Source organism: Eurosta solidaginis, chromosome 3, assembly GCF_040869045.1.
Source record: "Eurosta solidaginis isolate ZX-2024a chromosome 3, ASM4086904v1, whole genome shotgun sequence".
In the NCBI taxonomy this organism is placed as follows: Eukaryota; Metazoa; Arthropoda; class Insecta; order Diptera; family Tephritidae; genus Eurosta; species Eurosta solidaginis.
In genome coordinates, this window is record NC_090321.1 from 42,571,184 (window position 1) to 42,590,419 (window position 19,236).

At 39.2% G+C, this 19,236-nt stretch overlaps 1 protein-coding gene across 1 annotated transcript; it reads right to left on the reverse strand.

Moving 5' to 3' along the window:
• Positions 1 to 304: 304 nt before the first annotated feature.
• Positions 305 to 18,938, reverse strand: LOC137246341 (uncharacterized). The gene is made up of 4 exons (XM_067777449.1): positions 18,256 to 18,938; positions 990 to 1,199; positions 661 to 931; positions 305 to 512 (listed from the first exon to the last, which is right to left on the reverse strand). Exons 1-4 carry the CDS (start codon positions 18,341 to 18,343, stop codon positions 320 to 322), a joined length of 762 nt encoding a protein of 253 aa, XP_067633550.1. The 5' UTR covers positions 18,344 to 18,938; the 3' UTR covers positions 305 to 319.
• Between the last annotated feature and the right edge of the window lie 298 nt (positions 18,939 to 19,236).

Consider the following 19,236-nt stretch of genomic DNA (forward strand, 5'->3'; position numbering starts at 1 on the left):
CTACTTATGCTAACGTCGAGGCTCATACTTACACACCTCGATTAGCACCTTGACTCAGAGCTAAACTGAGAATATATGCTAGCACCGAGACTCCAACATGAACGCAACTTCATCTAAATTATGATCATGGCATCTTGATAACCCAAAATCTTTCGAGATATTCCATATCTTAACGAAAAGGACATTCGCTAACATCCCATTTTCATATATTGTTTAATACAATAAAATAAACAAATTTACATTAAAAACATAACAACAAATACAATGTAAATAATTTGAAGTTAGATACTTAATCAGTCTAGAGGGATAACAAAAATACTTAGCTAAGCCGGTTGTGTCGCACTAATTTACTTACGCGCTTACGTCTTTTTCTTCGCACCACATTCTCATCGTACTCTTCGATCTCATCTGCAGTATCATCGATTTCCACATCATCAGGTCGTACTGGATAACCTTCCTCGGGTTTAACAATTTTAACGCCTTTATCGCCGAAGAGTAGACAATCAAAGTTTCTGAAAGTAAAAGCGACACTCACTCTTAATCAAATAGAAATTGTCTCGCATTCTCTCTCATCTCTCGTGCATACTGCAATTGTGCTTTGTTCTCATAAAATTTCATTTCTCATTCTTTCTTATTCTTACTTTCTCTTCTCACACTTACCGATCAAACAGATCGTAACCTTGAAATGAAGCCGTTAAACTCATACAAACATGCATATTTCGCCCCACGAACCATATATCATGGAATTGTATGCATGCACGCGCAAAGCCGAAGCGTGGCGGCCGAAAACAAAGTGGTGGTGGATTTTGCCCAGACACTTTGCGTTTGAACCAAATATTATTGTTGAAACGCAGGCGCAGCTCAAATGAAAACTCTTCGGGTCGATAGAGCACTTCAGTGCAGCTATTCAAACCGATTACGGCTAAGAAGCCTAAAAAGTTGAGAGAGAACTTCATTAGTAAGCATTACCTTTGGTATTCATTACTCACCCGCACAGCATTTGCATATACCGTTGTCACAAGTACAAGGTATGCGGCTCACAAGATCATTGATTGTTATATTTGGAAACGGTATTTGTCGTGATTGCTCTTCGAAAGCTAACAAATTGAGACGATAATTCAATTCACCCAATTGTTTGGTTGCTTCATAGGCGATATCTTCATTGTAGTCCTCATTCTCGTAGAGGCGTTGCTTGCGTGCTTAGTTATAATTATAGGGTGTAGGTGAAAGAAGAAGGAGTTTTTCGTTTATATAATTTCTTTAATTTGTATGAGTTAGTTTTAGAACCATAAACCAGAGGAGATTTTCTAAGAAGAAATATAAAGTTCTTCATCGAGTTAATCTTTGTCGTCCAAATAGGAAGCTATTAGCCCTTCACCATAGGTACCAATAATTCAAATTTCACATGAAATCAAAGACTAACAGGCTTTGATTAGAGGCTCGGTAAACTTTGTGTACACTCGGGTACCCGTCGCTCTAACACTAGTTGTTGTTATTAATATAGCGATAAAGACATTCCCCGAAGGTTTTGGTTAGTGTTATCGATGTTAATGGTGAGATGAGGCTACAACATATTGATGATACGACCTTATAGGCAAGCTCACCGTGGCATGAAACCAAGTTGCAATTGTTAGGCTGCGACAGATCTCGTCGGAGGTATTGAAGGCCTCCACACCCATACACTTATCACGGAAAACTAATATACGATTTCCAACATTAAAGAGCACAACGAAATGCTGAACAGGCATTTTTGCTAAATTGTCACAAGCCAAGACATCGCAGCAAACAACTGCTTGATCCAGCACCGCCTTAAGGGAACATCCCCATAAGCACTATGACGAGATACGGTACCGGCTGTGTTGGCAGGATCCAGGCAAGCATAAGCAAAGGCCCTAAGCCAAATCCACACAGAATCGGTAAACGCTTTTGCCAGGATGCGCCCGGTGGACTCCGTTATTAATATGCAATATGCTACCCTTGCAGAAGAAGAAAGCACACTACCAAGGGAGACACGAGTCATCCTGGCCCAACTTCGCTCTGGATACTGTAACAGGTTACTTGTCCAGAATCAACATCGACATACGTAATATATGTCCTGCAGAATTAGTCTCAGAATTGCAATAAAGCTGCTAAGTATATTAAAAAGCTGGCGACAGAATTCATATGTTGCTTAGCATATTTTTGCTGCTGTACAAAGACGCTGAGGTCTGCTTCATCCGCTGTTGTACATTGAGCATTCGAGATAATTTGCGAACGTTTTATGTATGACTGGTTGAACTCTTTTGTCTGTCCCAAGGCGTATTCAGTACCAGATGTTGTTATCCCAACAGCTGATTGCTTCTTCTTGATTATTTTCCATACAACGCCTTGTACTACAACATGTCAGTTAATCGAAATCAATGAAAATTTTCTTTTGACTTGACATTCTTCTGCACGGCGAATTGGTTGAATTCGCTTTGCCGCCATTATTTAGTCCTGCTCAGATTGCCACACACACAACTTCTGTTTGAGAAACAACCTAAAGCTCTTTTCTGGAACATGTAGATTTCATTATACTCAGTTGAGCAGAGCTCACAGAGTATAATAACATTGATTGGATAACGGTTGGTTGTACAGGTATAAAGGAATCGAGATAGATATAAACTTCCATATATCAAAATCATCAGTATCGAAAAAAAATTTGATTGAGCCATTTCCGTCCGTCCGTTAACACGATAACTTGAAACAATTTTGAGGTATCTTGATGAAAACTGGTATGCAGGTTCCTGGGCACACATCTCAGATTGCTATTTAAAACGAACGAAATCGGACTATAACCACGTCCACTTTTTCGCTATCGAAAATTTCGAAAAACCGAAAAAGTGCGATAATTCATTACCAAAGACGGATAAAGCGATGAAACTTGGTAGGTCGGTTAACCGTACAACGTAGAATAGAAAATTAGTAAAGTTTTGGACAATGGGCGCGGCACTGCCAACTTTTTAAAGCAAGTAGTTTGAAAGTTTTGCTAGCCGTAATTTGGCAGTCGTTGAAGATATCATGATGAAATTTGGCAAGAGCGTTACTCCTATTCCTATATGTGTTCTAAATAAAAATTTGCAAAACGGATGACGAACACACCCACTTTAAAAAAAAATGTAAGTCAAATTATAACAAAAAATTTGAAATCTTTACAGTATATAAGTAAATTGTGTCCACATTCAACTCCAGTAATGATATGGTGCAACAAAATACACAAATAGAAGAAAATTTCAAAATGGGCGTGGCTCCGCCCTTTTTCATTTAATTTGTCTAGAATACTTTTAATTCCATAAGTCGAACAAAAATTAACGAATCCTTGTGAAACTTGGTAGGGCATAGATTCTATGACGATAACGCCCAGTTTTTATACACAGTCGACCGTCTGTCCTTCCGCTCGGCCCTTAACACGATAACTTGAGCAAAATCGATATATCTTTACTAAACTTAGTTCACGTACTTATCGGAGCCCACTTTATTTTGGTATAAAAAATAGCCGAAATCAGACTATGATCACGCCCACTTTTTCGATATCGAAATTTACGAAAAATGAAAAAAAAATTGCCATAATTATATACCAAATATGAAAAAAGGGATGAAACATGGTTATTGGATTGGTTTTTTGGCGCAAAATATAACTTTAGACAAAACTTTATAAAATGGGTGTGACACCTACCATATTAAGTGGAAGAAAATGAAAAAGTTCTGCAGGGTGAAATCAAAATTCCTTGGAATCATGGTAAGAATACTGTTCGTGGTACTACATATATGAATAAATTAGCGGTACCCGACAGATGATGTTCTGTGTCACCCTGGTCCACATTTTGGTCGATACCTCGAAAACTCCTTCATATATACAACTAAGGGCTACTCCCTTTTAATACCCTCATTAATACCTTTAATTTGATACCCATATCGTACAAACATATTCTATAGTCACCCCTGGTCCACCTTTATGGCGATATCTCGAAAAGGCGTTCACATATAGAACTAAGGCCCACTCCCTTTTAAAGTACTCATTAACACCTTTCATTTGATACCCATATCGTACAATCTACAGATATACGCCGCCGATAAACGCCGCCGCCGCCGCCGATTTAGGTCGTTTTTCGAACGCCGCCGCCGAATGTCAAATATATTATATATTATATATTTTCTACTCGTTTAAAACTGTTTAGGTCATTTATTGTTCATGTCGAAAATTTGTCGGATATGGTCGAAAATTGTATCAAGCGAGGCGCATCAGTTATAAGGAACTAATTGCGAAATTTAACTCTTTCTAACTGCTCAAAAGTTATTTAAAACAAGTAAGGAAGGCTAAGTTCGGGTGTAACCGAACATAACATACTCAGTTGAGAGCTATGGAGACAAAATAAGGAAAATCAATCTGGGGTAACCCTGGAATGTGGTTGTATAACATGTGTATCAAATGAAAGGTATTAAAGAGTATTTTAAGAGAGAATAGGCCATAGTTCTATGGATGAACGCCATTTAGGGATATCGCCATAAAGGTAGACCAGGGCTGACTCTAGAATTTGTTTGTACGATATGGGTATCAAATGAAAGGTGTTACTGAGCATTTTAAGAGGGAGTGGGCCTTAGGTCTATCGGTGGACGCCTTTTCGAGATGTCCCCATTAAGGTGGACCAGGGGTGATTCTATAATGTGTTTGTACGATATGGGTATCAAATGAAAGCTGTTAATGAGTATTTTGAAAAGGAGTGATCCTTAGTTCCATAGGTGGACGCCGTTTCGAGATATCGCCATAAAGGTGGACCAGGGGTGTCTCTAGAATGTGTTTGTACGATATGGGAATCAAATGAAAGGTGTTACTGAGCATTTTAAGAGGGAGTGGGCATTAGGTCTATAGGTGGACGCCTTTTCGAGATATCGCCATTAGGGTGGGCCAGGGGTGACTCTAGAATGTTTGTACGGTATGGGTATCAAACGAAAGGTGTTACTGAGCATTTTAAGAGGGAGTGGGCATGAGGTCTATAGGTGGACGCCTTTTCGAGATATCGTCATTAGGGTGGGCCAGGGGTGACTCTAGAATGTGTTTGTACGATATGTGCATCAAACGAAAGGTGTTACTGAGCATTTTAAGAGGGAGTGGGCATTAGGTCTATAGGTGGACGCCCTTTCGAGATATCGCCATTAGGGTGGGCCAGGGGTGACTCTAGAATGTTTGTACGATATGGGTATCAAACGAAAGGTGTTACTGAGCATTTTAAGAGGGAGTGGGCATTAGGTCTATAGGTGGACGCCTTTTCGAGATATCGCCATTAGGGTGGGCCAGGGGTGACTCTAGGATGTGTTTGTACGATATGGGTATCAAATGAAAGGTGGTAAGGAGTATTTTAAAAGGGAGTAATCCTTAGTTCTATAGGTGGACGCCTTTTCGAGATATCGCCATAAAGGTGGACCAAGGGTGACTCTAGAATGTTTGTACGATATGGGTATCAAACGAAAGGTGTTACTGAGCATTTTAAGAGGGAGTGGGCATTAGGTCTATAGGTGGACGCCCTTTCGAGATATCGCCATTAGGGTGGGCCAGGGTGACTCTAGAATGTGTTTGTACGATATGGGTATCAAATGAAAGGTGGTAATGAGTATTTTAAAAGGGAGTAATCCTTAGTTCTATAGGTGGACGCCTTTTCGAGATATCGCCATTAGGGTGGGCCAGGTGTGACTCTAGAATGTTTGTACGATATGGGTATCAAACGAAAGGTGTTACTGAGCATTTTAAGAGGGAGTGGGCATTAGGTCTATAGGTGGACGCCTTTTCGAGATATTGCCATTAGGGTGGGCCAGGGGTGACTCTAGAATGTCTGTACGATATGGGTATCAAACGAAAGGTGTTACTGAGCATTTTAAGAGGGAGTGGACACTAGGTCTATAGGTGGACGCCTTTTCGAGATATTGCCATTAGGGTGGGCCAGGGGTGACTCTAGAATGTCTGTACGATATGGGTATCAAACGAAAGGTGTTACTGAGCATTTTAAGAGGGAGTGGACACTAGGTCTATAGGTGGACGCCTTTTCGAGATATCGCCATTAGGGTGGGCCAGGGGTTACTCTAGAATGTTTGTACGATATGGGTATCAAACGAAAGGTGTTACTGAGCATTTTAAGAGAGAGGGGGCATTAGTTCTATAGGTGGACGCCTTTTCGAGATATCGCCATTAGGGTGGGACAGGGGTGACTCTGGTATGTTTTTGTACGATATGGATATCAAATTAAAGGTATTCATGAGGGTTTTAAAAGCGAGTGGCCCTTAGATGTATATGTGAAGGCGTTCTCGTGATATCCACCAAAATGTGGACCAGGTGATCCAGAAAATCATCTGTCGGGTACTGCTAATTTATTTATATATGCAATACCACTAACAGTATTCCTGCCAAGATTCCAAGGGCTGTTGATTTCGCCTTGTAGAACTTTTTCATTTTCTTCTACTTAATATGGTAGGTGTCACACCCATTTTACAAAGATTTTTCCAAAGTTATATTTTGCGTCAACAAACCAATCCAGTTACCATGTTTCATCCCTTTTTTCGTATTTGGTATAGAATTATGGCATTTTTTTCACTTTTCGTAATTTTCGATATCGATAAAGTGGGCGTGGTTATGGTCAGATTTCGCCCATTTTTTATACCAAGAAAAAGTGAGCTCAGGTAAGTACGTGGGCTAAGTTTAGTAAAGATATATCGGATTTTGCTCAAGTTATTGTGTTAATGGCCGAGCGGAAGGACAGACGGTGGACTGTGTATAAAAACTGGGCGTGGCTTCCACAGATTTCGTCCATTTTCACAGAGAACAGTTACCGTCATAGAATCTATGCTCCTACCAAATTTGAGAAGGATTTGTAAATTTTTGTTCGACTTATGGCAATAAAAGTATTCTAGACAAACTAAATGAAAATGGGCGGAGCCACGCCCATTTTGAAATTTTCTTTTATTTTTGTATTTTGTTGCATCATATCATTACTGGAGTTGAATTTTGACTTAATTTACTTATATACAGTAAAGATATTAAATTTTTTGTTAAAATTTGAATTAAAAAAAATTTTTTTTTAAAAAGTGGGCGTGTTCTTAATCCAATTTTGCTAATTTTTATTTACCACATATAGAGTAATAGTAGTAACGTTCCTGCCAAATTTCATCATGATATCTTCAACGACTGCCAAATTACAGCTTGAAAAACTTTTAAATTACCTTCTTGTAAAAGTGGGCGGGGCCACGCCCATTGTCCAAAATCTTACTAATTTTCTATTCTGCGTCATAACGTCAACCCATCTACCAAGTTTCGTCGCTTTATCTGTCTTTTGTAATGAGTTATCGCACTTTTTCGGTTTTTCGAAATTTTCGATATCGAAAAAGTGGGCGTGGTTATAGTCCGATATCGTTCATTTTAAATACCGATCTGAGATGAGTGCTCAGGAACCTACATACCAAATTTCATCAAGATACCTCAAAATTTACTCAAGTTATCGTGTTAACGGACGGACGGACGGACGGACATGGCTCAATCAAATTTTTTTTCGATCCTGATTATTTTGATATATGGAAGTCTATATCTATCTCGATTCCTTTATATATGTACAACCAACCGTTATCCAATCAAACTTAATATACTCTGTGAGCTCTGCTCAACTGAGTATAAAAACAGGCGCTTTCAATGTCAGCTTAACACCGCCTTTGCATCACCGAATTCACCAAGTTATTAAAACAAAACACCAAAAGAAAAGTTATATACTAAATTTATATGCTCAGTTTGCATATTTTTTTTGCAAAAAATTAATAATGAATAATGAATTCAAATAAAATGACGTCAGGCTAAATTGTGTTGAAATTGTTCTCAGGTTGTTAAAAAAAGCAAATTACCCAAAAAAGATGCCGATTTTTTAATGAATTTTATATTGCGATTGGCTGAAAGAATAAGCTGAATCAGTGAAGCAAAATCCATATCCAAAACTAGTCCCTTGGAGTGAATGAGATTGATTATAGCCTATCAACCAAGTTTAAATATCACCTACACGTTACGGCTCCTTTTACAAATGTGAATACGTAGGCACATATATTTACCAGGTGAGGCTTTGTTCTTCGCAAGAACACTCAAAGGGGTGAAACAAAAGCTTTCCCAAGACAGTCGAACTAATGATCGTATGTGCTACTACCCTAACATAGTGGCAGTCGAACTAGTCATCCATGAGCTCTTATATCATAAGGTCCCGAAAACAGCAGTTAACATCTTTCAACTTAAAATCGGTCGACTTTCATTCTTAAATATCGTTTTGATTTAACGAATACTATTGAAATCAATGTTGTGAACACAAACTTCTGCAAACTTTGGTCTACATTTTAGAAATTTTATCCAGGGTCCTTGTAAAATTTTAATTATGTAGATGCGCCGAGGATTATACGATTTTCACCCATGAGTTACGCAATGACATCCACTTAGACTGCTTATGATTTCGAGGGCGGCATCCATGGCCGAATAGTCACTCCCTAACGTTTCAAGGTGTTTCTCTGGTGTAGCTAGGCAGCATAGCAGGACAAAAACATCCGTTATAAAGTCTTCGGAGCTACACCTAGAGCTTCTAGGAAAGTGACGTCGACGAAGGTATGAGTTCGAAGTCGTGCTGGCATATGGTGTGAGGGCAGGAGGCGTGGTAGCGACTGGTGGTCGGGATTGCTACTGTTCGCACATCGGGAATTGTAGCTCTTAAACACAGCCGAAAAAACTGGAGGCGCCATGTGCCACGAGAGTCATGAGTATTTTTTTTTTTTTTTTTTTTGTTTTTGTTTTTTGCGGGGAGGCTGAAAAATGCCTAATGCACCATAATTGCTGCCATCACAGCAACCGTGTGTCCGTAGACTAAAAAACAGTCCCGTTCTGGAACCGTCGCCCACCCCGGCACCACTTTCGCATTACTTCAGGGTGGCGTTCCATATTTCTCATTTTTTAAGAGCCTACTGTTGTCCCTGCGTCCAGGTTCCCGCTATTTGTTCTGAGTGTCCATTTAATCGGCACTGCTTCGCATGCGCATTTCTCTGCGCTCCCTCTCAGCATCCATCAGGCGTGTCATTACTATAAATGCCATTTTGCTCACTGCAGTCCAGCACTCTTTCCTGTTGCACATATGTGAAACTAAATTTCTCGTGGTAGGTTCCTCCCCAAATACTCCATGCAAGGTGAGTCTTTCTTCGTGGAAACGGGGGCAGTAGAACATGACGTGTTCTGCGTTTTCTAACTCTGTGGTACACATTGGGCAATGAGGATCTTCCTCTATCCTACGCTTCCATAAATACTCTTTGAAACCGCCATGTCCACGCATTATCTGCGTGAGATGGTAGTTCAGTTCGGCCGTGCTTCCGCTCATTCCATTGAGCTACGTTCCAAACTAGAGTCATGAGTATTAGATCATTAAAAACAACCCTAAGTCGCCTTTGTGCGTGACCGCCAAGGAGCCACAAATGATTTAAAGAAATTGTGTTTGCGACGATTATTAGGAGTTAACCCCAGGTGAAACTACGCTTTGCACCAGATATACAGACAAAAGTGTGACCATTTTATATATCTCCATTTCTCTTCAGCAGACGCAGCAGTACCAATTGCAAAGACCTGGGTTAGGTTCGAAGCCTCTCTGGAGTAAGTGAACGAGGGACAATCCCTGCGCAAGGAGCTACTCCTGAAAATTTTTGAACGATCTTCGAGATTTTGGGGCAAAAACCTAGGATCTTTCCGAAATGGTCAAAACGTTAATTTCCTTAAATACATACAAACAAAACCTTTCCTAAGTATTTTTTTTAAATAGAAAAATTAAGAAAAGTAAGAACACCGGCGTACGTCGGCGCGCCGCTCACGCCGCCGCCGCCGATAAAGTGATCGGCGTAAACCTCTAGTACAAACATATTCTATAGTCATCTCTGGTCCACCTTTATGGCGATATATCGAAAGGGCGTCGCCCTATAGAACTAAGGCCCCTGGTCCACCTCTATGGCGATATCCCGAAATGGCGTCCACCTATAGAACTATGGCCCACTCCCTTTTCAAATACTCTTTAATACCTTCTATTTGATACCCATGTCATCCAAACACATTCCATGGTTACCCTAGGTTCATTTTCTTACATGGCGATTTTTCCTTATTTTGTCTCCAAAGCTCTCAGCTGAGTATTTAATGTTCGGTTACACCCGAACTTAGCCTTCCTTACTTGTTTTTAACTCACTTTCTTTGGAAAGCTCATTTATAAAATTTAGTAGTTTATTATTTTACTAGCCTCATTAAATGGCTATTATGCTCAGAATAATAGGTTTTTATTGCAAAACAAACGTGTGAAAAGACTTACGCTGACAATACGTGTGCAATGAAAATGCGACAGTTTTTGCAAACTACAAAATTTTGGAAAATCAGCAAAACAGACAAATTCGCATTATAGCGACCACTTAAAAATGAGTTCATTCAGCATTTGCATAAAGTTAGACGTAATTGTAGTGCAAACAATGACAATTGGGAAAAGTAAGGTGAATTTAATGATGAGCTGTACGAGCTATACGCAGACATCAACATAGTCCAGCGAATTAAAACGCAGCGGCTGCGCTGGCTAGGCCATGTTATGCGAATGAAAGATGATGCTCCGGCCAAGAAAGTGTTTCTATCGGAACCCGCCTATGGAAGCAGAGGTAGAGGGCGGCCCCCACTCCGTTGGAAGGACCAGGTGGAAAACGATTTAAACTCCCTTGGTGTGACCAATTGGCGCCGGTTGGCGGAGCGAAGGAGCGACTGGCGCGCCTTGTTGGACGGCCATAACCGTTTAGACGGTTAAGCGCCAATTAAGTAAGTAAGTAAGTAAGGTGAAATAAAAAAAAATCTAAAAAATTATCGTCTAATGGACTTTTTCTCACTGCTTATAAAATAAAGTGATTTTCAACACCTAAGAAAATTCAAGTTATTTTTAACCAATTTAGAGAGATCTAGCTAGAAAGAAACTAAAAGCGATGGATTTTTTTGCACATAACACAACTCAGAAAGCTAGGTTTTCCTTTATCTTTAAGTTAGGAAACAGCAATGAGGAGCACCGGAAATAGTCGGCCAAATCAGTGTTGATAATGCTACAGCAAAAATGCTGAACGGTTCAGAAGAGTGGCAACAAATCAGTAGAAACTCAGAGCAAAATAGCAGGACCCGGACGCAGGAACAACAGAAAGCTCTTTAAATACGAGAAATATGGAACGCCAACTTGATATTATGCGAAAACGATTCCGCGGTGGGTGGCGGTTCCAAAAGGGGTGGATTTGAGCAGAATTCGTATTTACACACACACATGGAGCATATATGTGATTTTTTCGCTCAAGCTCAGCTCATGTGTGTGCTGAATGGAATAAAGTACAATACACATGAGTGTGCTTTGTATATAAAACTAGCAGACCCGGCAGGCGTTGTTCTGCCCTAAATTTGGTATATCTGCATAAATTTTAATAAGCTTTTTCCGTCTAAATCTGCCCTCGCCCCTCTACACTTTTTCCTAATCTTTGTATTCACTCGTCCCTCCGTATTTTTCGCTTCATCTATCTCCATCTTCGTCTCACTCTATCTCTTTCTCAGTCTCCTTCTATCTTTCCTCTTCTCTCAAGTTTTTCTCATTCTTCTTCATATCTTATTGCCAGCCCCAGAGGGTGGTATGTATTTTGTTCCAGTCCCATTCCGAGTCTCAGTCTCAGTCCCAGTCCTAATCCCAGTCCCAGTCCGTCTCTGGCCTACTTCCCGGAAAAAAGCATCGTAAATACTAATATAGGCAAATCTGTATACCAAATTTCAGGCAAGTCGAATAGGACGTATATAAATAGGTATGTGGGTATTAATTAATTCATGACTTTGTTTCGGATTCGCATGCATATTTGTCAGTTTTGCCAGGTTGATGCGATTAAATCGAATATCACAATGAAAATTACTTAAAAGCTCCCAGCAACAGCTTTCATTTGATATCCAAAATACACACACATTCTAGGGGTGCCCGGGTCCATGTTTTGGCCTATATCTCGAGACCCTAGTCACCCAGGTGTGCGAAAAATACCCAGTGTCAAAGTACTCATAAACAGCTTCCATTTGATACCCATATTGTACAAACACTTCCTGGAGTTACCAATGGGCCCATGTTTTGGCCTATATCTCGAGACCCTAGTCACCCGGTATCAAAGTTTTCATTATATAAACCTTCCCCGTAGAAAAATACATATATGTACCAATTTTCATAATAATCGGTGCAGTAGTTTTTGAGTTAGTCGATGACATACATACAAACATTCATTTTTATATATATAGATATATGGCTAAACCGATTTGGGATTTCAAAATCAACTAACCATCATGTCTCCTTCCTCTGTCTTTCCTAAAAATTTCATGACAATCTTTCTATCCGTTCTCGAGTTATGGAGTGACAATCAAAATGTACACTTCTTTTTATATATATAAAGAAGATATTTATGCACAAACCTATGGGCCATGGCGGAACGATACAAGGTGGCAGCATTGTGACAAACATAAATAAAAATTCCTTGTACTTTGTTTTTGTAAATTCGATGGACAAATGTCAAAATCGTACTGCGCCCGAAGTTGATGTATCACATCAAATAAAAAAGTTTATAATCAGATGTCCCATGTTGCCACCTTGTATTGTTCCGCCATGCTATGGGCTGTGGAAAAAACGAAGTTTGAGCCATATGAGAATTTTTGTTTCAAAAAACAGACACAATTTTTACCTGCCATTCGAATTCATAAACAAATAGGCATATATCAAAAAAATTCATATCAAAAAATTTTTTTCCTCGTCATAGGTACAAAAAAAGTGTAGTAGCCGCTAACGAAAACTGCGTAGAAATTTAATTGTAAATTTACAAAATTATTTTCAAACGAGCACTTAATTACTTCTCTCCTTAAAATCCATATGTCTTGGACCATTTTACTTAACAAATTGTGATACTTTATTACCGGGGACGATTGCTAAAATACGACCAAAACCGTCGGGGGACGTATTATTAGACGGGTTTTTGCCTCGCTTCCAATAATTCGATGAGTTTTTCGCCTTTGGATTATGTATACCAAGACAAAACGCGTTTTTCATATGTCTTTCCACATTTTGGGACGGATTATTGCAGTCGACCACGGTTTCAAACTTTTTTCGCGGAGAACTTTTCAACGTGTAGAAAAACTTAGCACCCGTGTTTGTATTCTTAATGCTGGAATAACTACGTGTCTTCAGATACCCCAATTGAAGACCTTTATATAATTTTCTGTAGGACCCATAAAGGTGCACTTTACATTTTCATACTAAATTCGTTAAAAAAAATCTGCGATCACAGCAACCCATATCTGCTATTCCGTTCCTTTTTTTGTTTCCCTGCGTCGTTGTCGACGACAGCAAACCCCTGTAATTTTGACACTTCGTTCAGTGTCAAATTCATGTTCCACGCAGGTTCAACTGGGTTCCACGCTAGTCTGACACTGACCGAAGTGTCAAACGGCACTGTGTTTGAAGGAGAAAAGAATTGTTTCCTTCACACATATCGTACTTGTAAACCTGTACAATGCATTGGTATTCTTTTATGACTACAGCGTCGCCTCAGCATTGGAATCTCCCTAGCATTAAAATCTCATGGTATTTTTTCATCTTTAAGATATTCCGAATCGGCATCTCTAGCTTTTTGTGCAATCTGAGCATATTAATGTGAAACGTTTTAATTGCACTCGGAACATTTACAAGAGCGACTGTATGCAGTTTTTGAATCAAAGAGCACACTCCTGCGCATGCCTTTATTTCATATGGCACACACACGAGCTGTGTGTTCAATATTTTTTCATAATTGCCCAGCTCACGTGTGAGTGAGAATTTATTTCCCGCACATGTACGCGCTGAGCATGTGTGTGCAAATAACCTGTTAGCAAATTTTGACTGAATGTGAAGCCGTTGGAACGACCAGGTGGAAAACGATTTAAACTCCCTTGGTGTGACCAATTGGCGCCGGTTGGCAGAGAGAAGGAGCGACTGGCGCGCCTTGTTGGACGGCCATAACCGTTTAAACGGTTAAGCGCCAATTAAGTAAGTAAGTAAGTGAAGCCGTCAAGACCGAAGTGTTTTTTTTTTTTTTTGTTTGCAAGTCAATTTAAACCTGGAAAAGAGACGCATACATAAACTGTCATCCAAAATGGTATAAGCGGAAATAAGAGAAGACCTCACATCTTCGCGGAGGTGATTTTATTTTTCCCGACGTTCTCACAATATTTACCAAGGTGTTAGTCGAGTGTGTCAGTTTTGAAACTTATCAATTAACCCGTGCTATTCTTACTGGGTACGAATCCTGGTTCTTAAGGGCCCATTACTGATACTTAGCATAGAATTGACTTGACTTGAGAATTTTCACTTACAGTTCTGTTAAATGAACATTGCATGTTACTGATTAGTCAAAACTTATCAACACTTAACTTGACTTAGAAGTCTGTGGAATTTTGATTTTCTATGTAAGTTCTAAGTGACATTTACATGTTGAGATGCCATTTGTTTGCTTCCATTTCATTTTGACATTTTGTCATACAAATTGACATTTATTGATTATGATACCAGATTGTATGCGCTAAGTGGAGTATAATCGTGGCTAAGTTGCCAAGTTTACGCCAAGTCAAGACAAGTATATGCTAAGTATCAGTAATGGGCCCTTTAGTCTACGGCAGCGGCGGCAACAATTATGGCGCATTAGGCATGAATGGGTAGTGGAAGAGAAAGAGAAGTGGAAAAAGTGGGTCTTCTTGTAAGTTTGACGATGGTGGAGAATGCATGGGAGATAGATCTAAGTTTTTCAATGTCATACAGTGGAAAGTTAAATAAATTTTCCAAAAAAATTAATAACAGCAATTATCACACTTTATTTTATTTTGTTGCTTTTGTGAAATATAAATGTAAGACATATATATAAACAAAAATATTAAATAAATAACTTCAATGATTAGGGACAGCAATAACTATACAAATCACCAGCTAAATATACATATACAAAAAAATTAATTAACTAAATTAAACTTTAAACAAAAGCAGTATTAAACTTTTAAACTAAATTTTTTTAATTATAATTTGACTCGCCGAAAAAAAAAACAAAATATATACAAATATACACATTCGCATGAAATATGAAACGAAAGAAAAAGCAATAGAATGCATTATGGCAATTAGTCCCTAAAAGTTTGCTAACCTAATTGCGCTTGGTACAAAGTACTTATTAGCTTTGTTTGGGGTCAGACCTTATTTATAAGGGGAACAGGCCGAATTAAAAATGCAAGAAGTATTTCTTAATGCTCGTTTATTCAAATAAAGCTGTTTACTTAAAACTGGAAAAAGAAGCGGTAAAGATGGGTTTGATGGTGAATGGGGACAAAACGAAGTACCTGCTGTCAGCGAGCAAAGAGTGAGCGCATATGCGCCTTGGCAACCACGCTACTGTTGGCAGCCATACTTTCGAAATAGTAAAAGACTTCGTTTATTTGGGAACCAGCATCAACACTAGCAACAACATCAGCACTGAAATCCAGCGAGTAATCAATCTTGCCAATAAATGCTACTTTGGACTAGGTAGGCAACTGAAAAGTAAAGTCCTCTCTCGGCGAACGAAAATCATACTCTACAAGTCACTTATCGTACCCGTCCTGCTATATGGGGCAGAAGCATAGACCATGACAACAGCAGATGAAGCGGCTTTGGGAGTGTTCGTGAGAAATGTTCTTCGAAAGATTTATGGACCTCTACGCGTTCGCGATGGCGAGTACTGAAGAAGATTTAATGATGAGCTGTACGAGCTATACGCAGACATCAACATAGTCCAGCGAATTAAAACGCAGCGGCTGCTCTGGCTAGGCCATGTTATGCGAATGAATGATGATGCTCCGGCGAAGAAAGTGTTTCTATCGGAACCCGCCTATGGAAGCAGAGGTAGAGGGCGGTCCCCACTCCGTTGGAAGGACCAGGTGGAAAACGATTTAAATTCCCTTGGTGTTACCAATTGGCGCCGGTTGGCGGAGCGACTGGCGCGCCATGTTGGACGGCCATAACCGTTTAGACGGTTAAGCGCCAATTAAGTAAGTAAGTAAGGCGCAATAAGCACCGAAAGGATTTTAGACCGAGCTTCCCTTCCAATTTGCATCGTGCCTCTTTCAATTTTAAAAATTAGCGGAACGGGAGCAACTTCTCGTGGAGTTAGGGCCTTGAAACTTTGGACATACTTCAAAACCCGATGAAAATGCTACATCAAGAGAGAAAAAAGGTTACAAAACTGTTCTAGATGGAGCAAGGTTCGAGATATTTAGAAATCTTAAGAAAATCCATACAGAACTTTTCGAATCTTGTAATGGACTTCACATCAAGGTAAAAATTTGAAAGCTCAAACATAGTTCAGGGCATTGAGGAAATGTCGCATGCATAATCAATTTCCGCCAGATGGAGCATGGGTCGAGTAACTAGACAATTTATTCGTAATTTGGAATCTTGCGATCAGTTTCTAAGAAATTTTCCGGTGAGCTAGAGTCTTGAAATTTAATTTATACTTCAGAGATCAATGGCAACTTAACAAATATGTACGACAAAACGTTATACCAGTTGTCGCACGACTCTAGATATTTAGGAAAATCGTGCAGGTCGGATGGAAACTTGCGATAAATTTTTGAGAGACTTTCCAATGAGCTACAAAGTTAATACCTCATGCCTAAGTCGGAACTCGATGGCAAAATTTCCGAGAGAAGTCAAAACACCGCTCTCAGAACCGCTATGGGCTGTACTGTTATGTCTCAAGAACACCACCCACATAGTGAGGTGGGAGACAAATGAAACGCACAACAAACAGTTACTGTTGAATACACAGAAATCTGTTCAACGCAACAGACATCTGATTGAAGAGGCCCCTTCTCCCAGGGATTTATAAAGTCATCTTAGCAAGCATTGTAAGGAGGTACGGGACCTGCAAACTCAGTCATATGTAGAAGAGAAACACAAAGAAGTCCTCCATGATATCTACAAGGAGGCGTCGAACCTCTATGACAGGAATTGCCCGGCGAACTGCGTTCTTAAAGTTAAATACCCTGAACACGCAGAATAGGAAAGGTTCTCCCTAGGGAGACGCGCGTCAATCTAGCTAAACTTCGATCTGGATACTGACCCAGGGTAAACTCTTACCTATCCAAAATTAACCCCGACATACATAATGCATGTCTTGCTTACAACGTGTCCCCACATGACACCAACCATCTTTTTAATTGCAATGTGGATCCAACGTCTCTAACACCCTTTTCTCTCCACCGCTTCTGAAACTGCGAGTTTCCCTGAATTTCCGTTAGAGGATATTGATGACAATGTGAGAGTGGTCGCACCTTTTGGATAGGGCAAAGCACTACTACAACAACAACAAAAGACACTTCCAACCAAAGTTCTTCACAAGAGCTGGACAGTACAAAAAAGAAGAAACATCGCTAGGCTGCGTATGGGTCGAAATAATTAGAAAAATCATACGAGTTTTAAAATCGTTGGACAGAAAATTTGACATAACTTTGAAGAACTTAAGGTGTACTTTCTTTGTTTAATATATATTTGGGCAGGTAAACGCATTTGAGGAAAACATCTTTGTTTGGGCAAAAGTTAACTAAATAATTGAATTTTATTGTACAAAATTATTATTATAGCGACTGATACTTTGAGTTTGTTACAAACTTCAGTTACACAAGTTTGTAGTAGGTCGAACAACCAATGGTGCCAGACAAAAAAAAAACGCTATTTTGATCCCAACAAATCCCTTCACTTACACATACTAATGGTAAAGGCCATTGATAGATATGGTTTTTTTTTTACAATATTTTCCACATAATTTAGATACAATTGAGGCCGAATTCCAATCATCTTCAGTGCAAAATCACAAACGAATGTAAACTTTATTATCAATTAGTCTCTACTCTTAAACAATAAAATTACAAAACTATTAACATATAAACACAAAAAGTAGGTTAGCAAATAATAACGAAAATTAAACAACAAAACCAAAAAAAATTATTAAACAATAACAAAAAACCAATCAATTAAAATCCAAAGTTAATACACTTGACCTAAGTTAAGCACATATTTACAAAGCGATAATAGATCGTCATAGCATAGGGATTTACAAAATTTATAACTAAATAATAAAAATAAGACATAACATATGAATTGGTCTTACTGCCGGTGGGATCAGAGCGTACAACAGCAAGGAAGGAGGCTGCGCAGAACAGATACAAGATGAAGCGAGGATGAGCAGTTAAAGGCATTGCGTTGATTTCCAAATTAACACTTTCTCAATAGATTTCACTTTTACGTTCACGAAAATTAAGCAAATTTTTCACAGACCAACTCGCAACTGGACCTCATGTAATGCACATATTTTTGCTTTAATTGGCAAACAACAAAACTACAATCCAGTGCAGTTTAATTAATGAGTGAAAAAAAACACCAAAAAAGTGGGTTTACAGCGTGCCAGACGCTTGCACACTTTCGCTTTTCATAAGCAATCCAATTGAAGGCCTGTTGATGCTCGATGAGTGAGTGATTGATTGCGCATGCGCAAAATGTTGGTTGTTGATTTTAGTTGGCAAGAGTTGCGTTAGACATTTAAAACTCAATTACGCTGCAATTCACAAGTCTGTGTTGTTGTTTTCTCCCATCACTATTCACATGCGATTCACTTTATCTGCGCAAGCGCATCTTGTTTTCAAGCATTGCAGTTCTGAATGAGCTTCACTTTCATGGCACTACAAAATTGCTCGTAATTAGGTTACAAATTAAGTCAGCTCAGTTAATACAGCATTACTCTACACCTGTTTCATTTAACTGTCTTTACCTCGATATTAGTATGCGTTCACGTCCGCCAATGCTAATGGCCAAAAGCTAACTGAGTGGCGAGCTCACGCATAAAACGGTAGCACCTCTTAATTTCTTGGCTAAAAACTGTTAACGCTAAGCCATAAGCTAAGTTATAGTTACAAAACCGGCAGTGCTGACGAGCCAATTACTATAACAGGTAACACTCATTTTTAATTTCTTATATTAATTTTTATCTCTTTCTGTTGATTTTTTTTCGCAGCTCTTGGCTATCTTTGCTATTGCCAAGTCAGTGTTACCTCAAGATCAGCGCGTCTTTGAGTGTCCACTTGTTTGTTTTTAT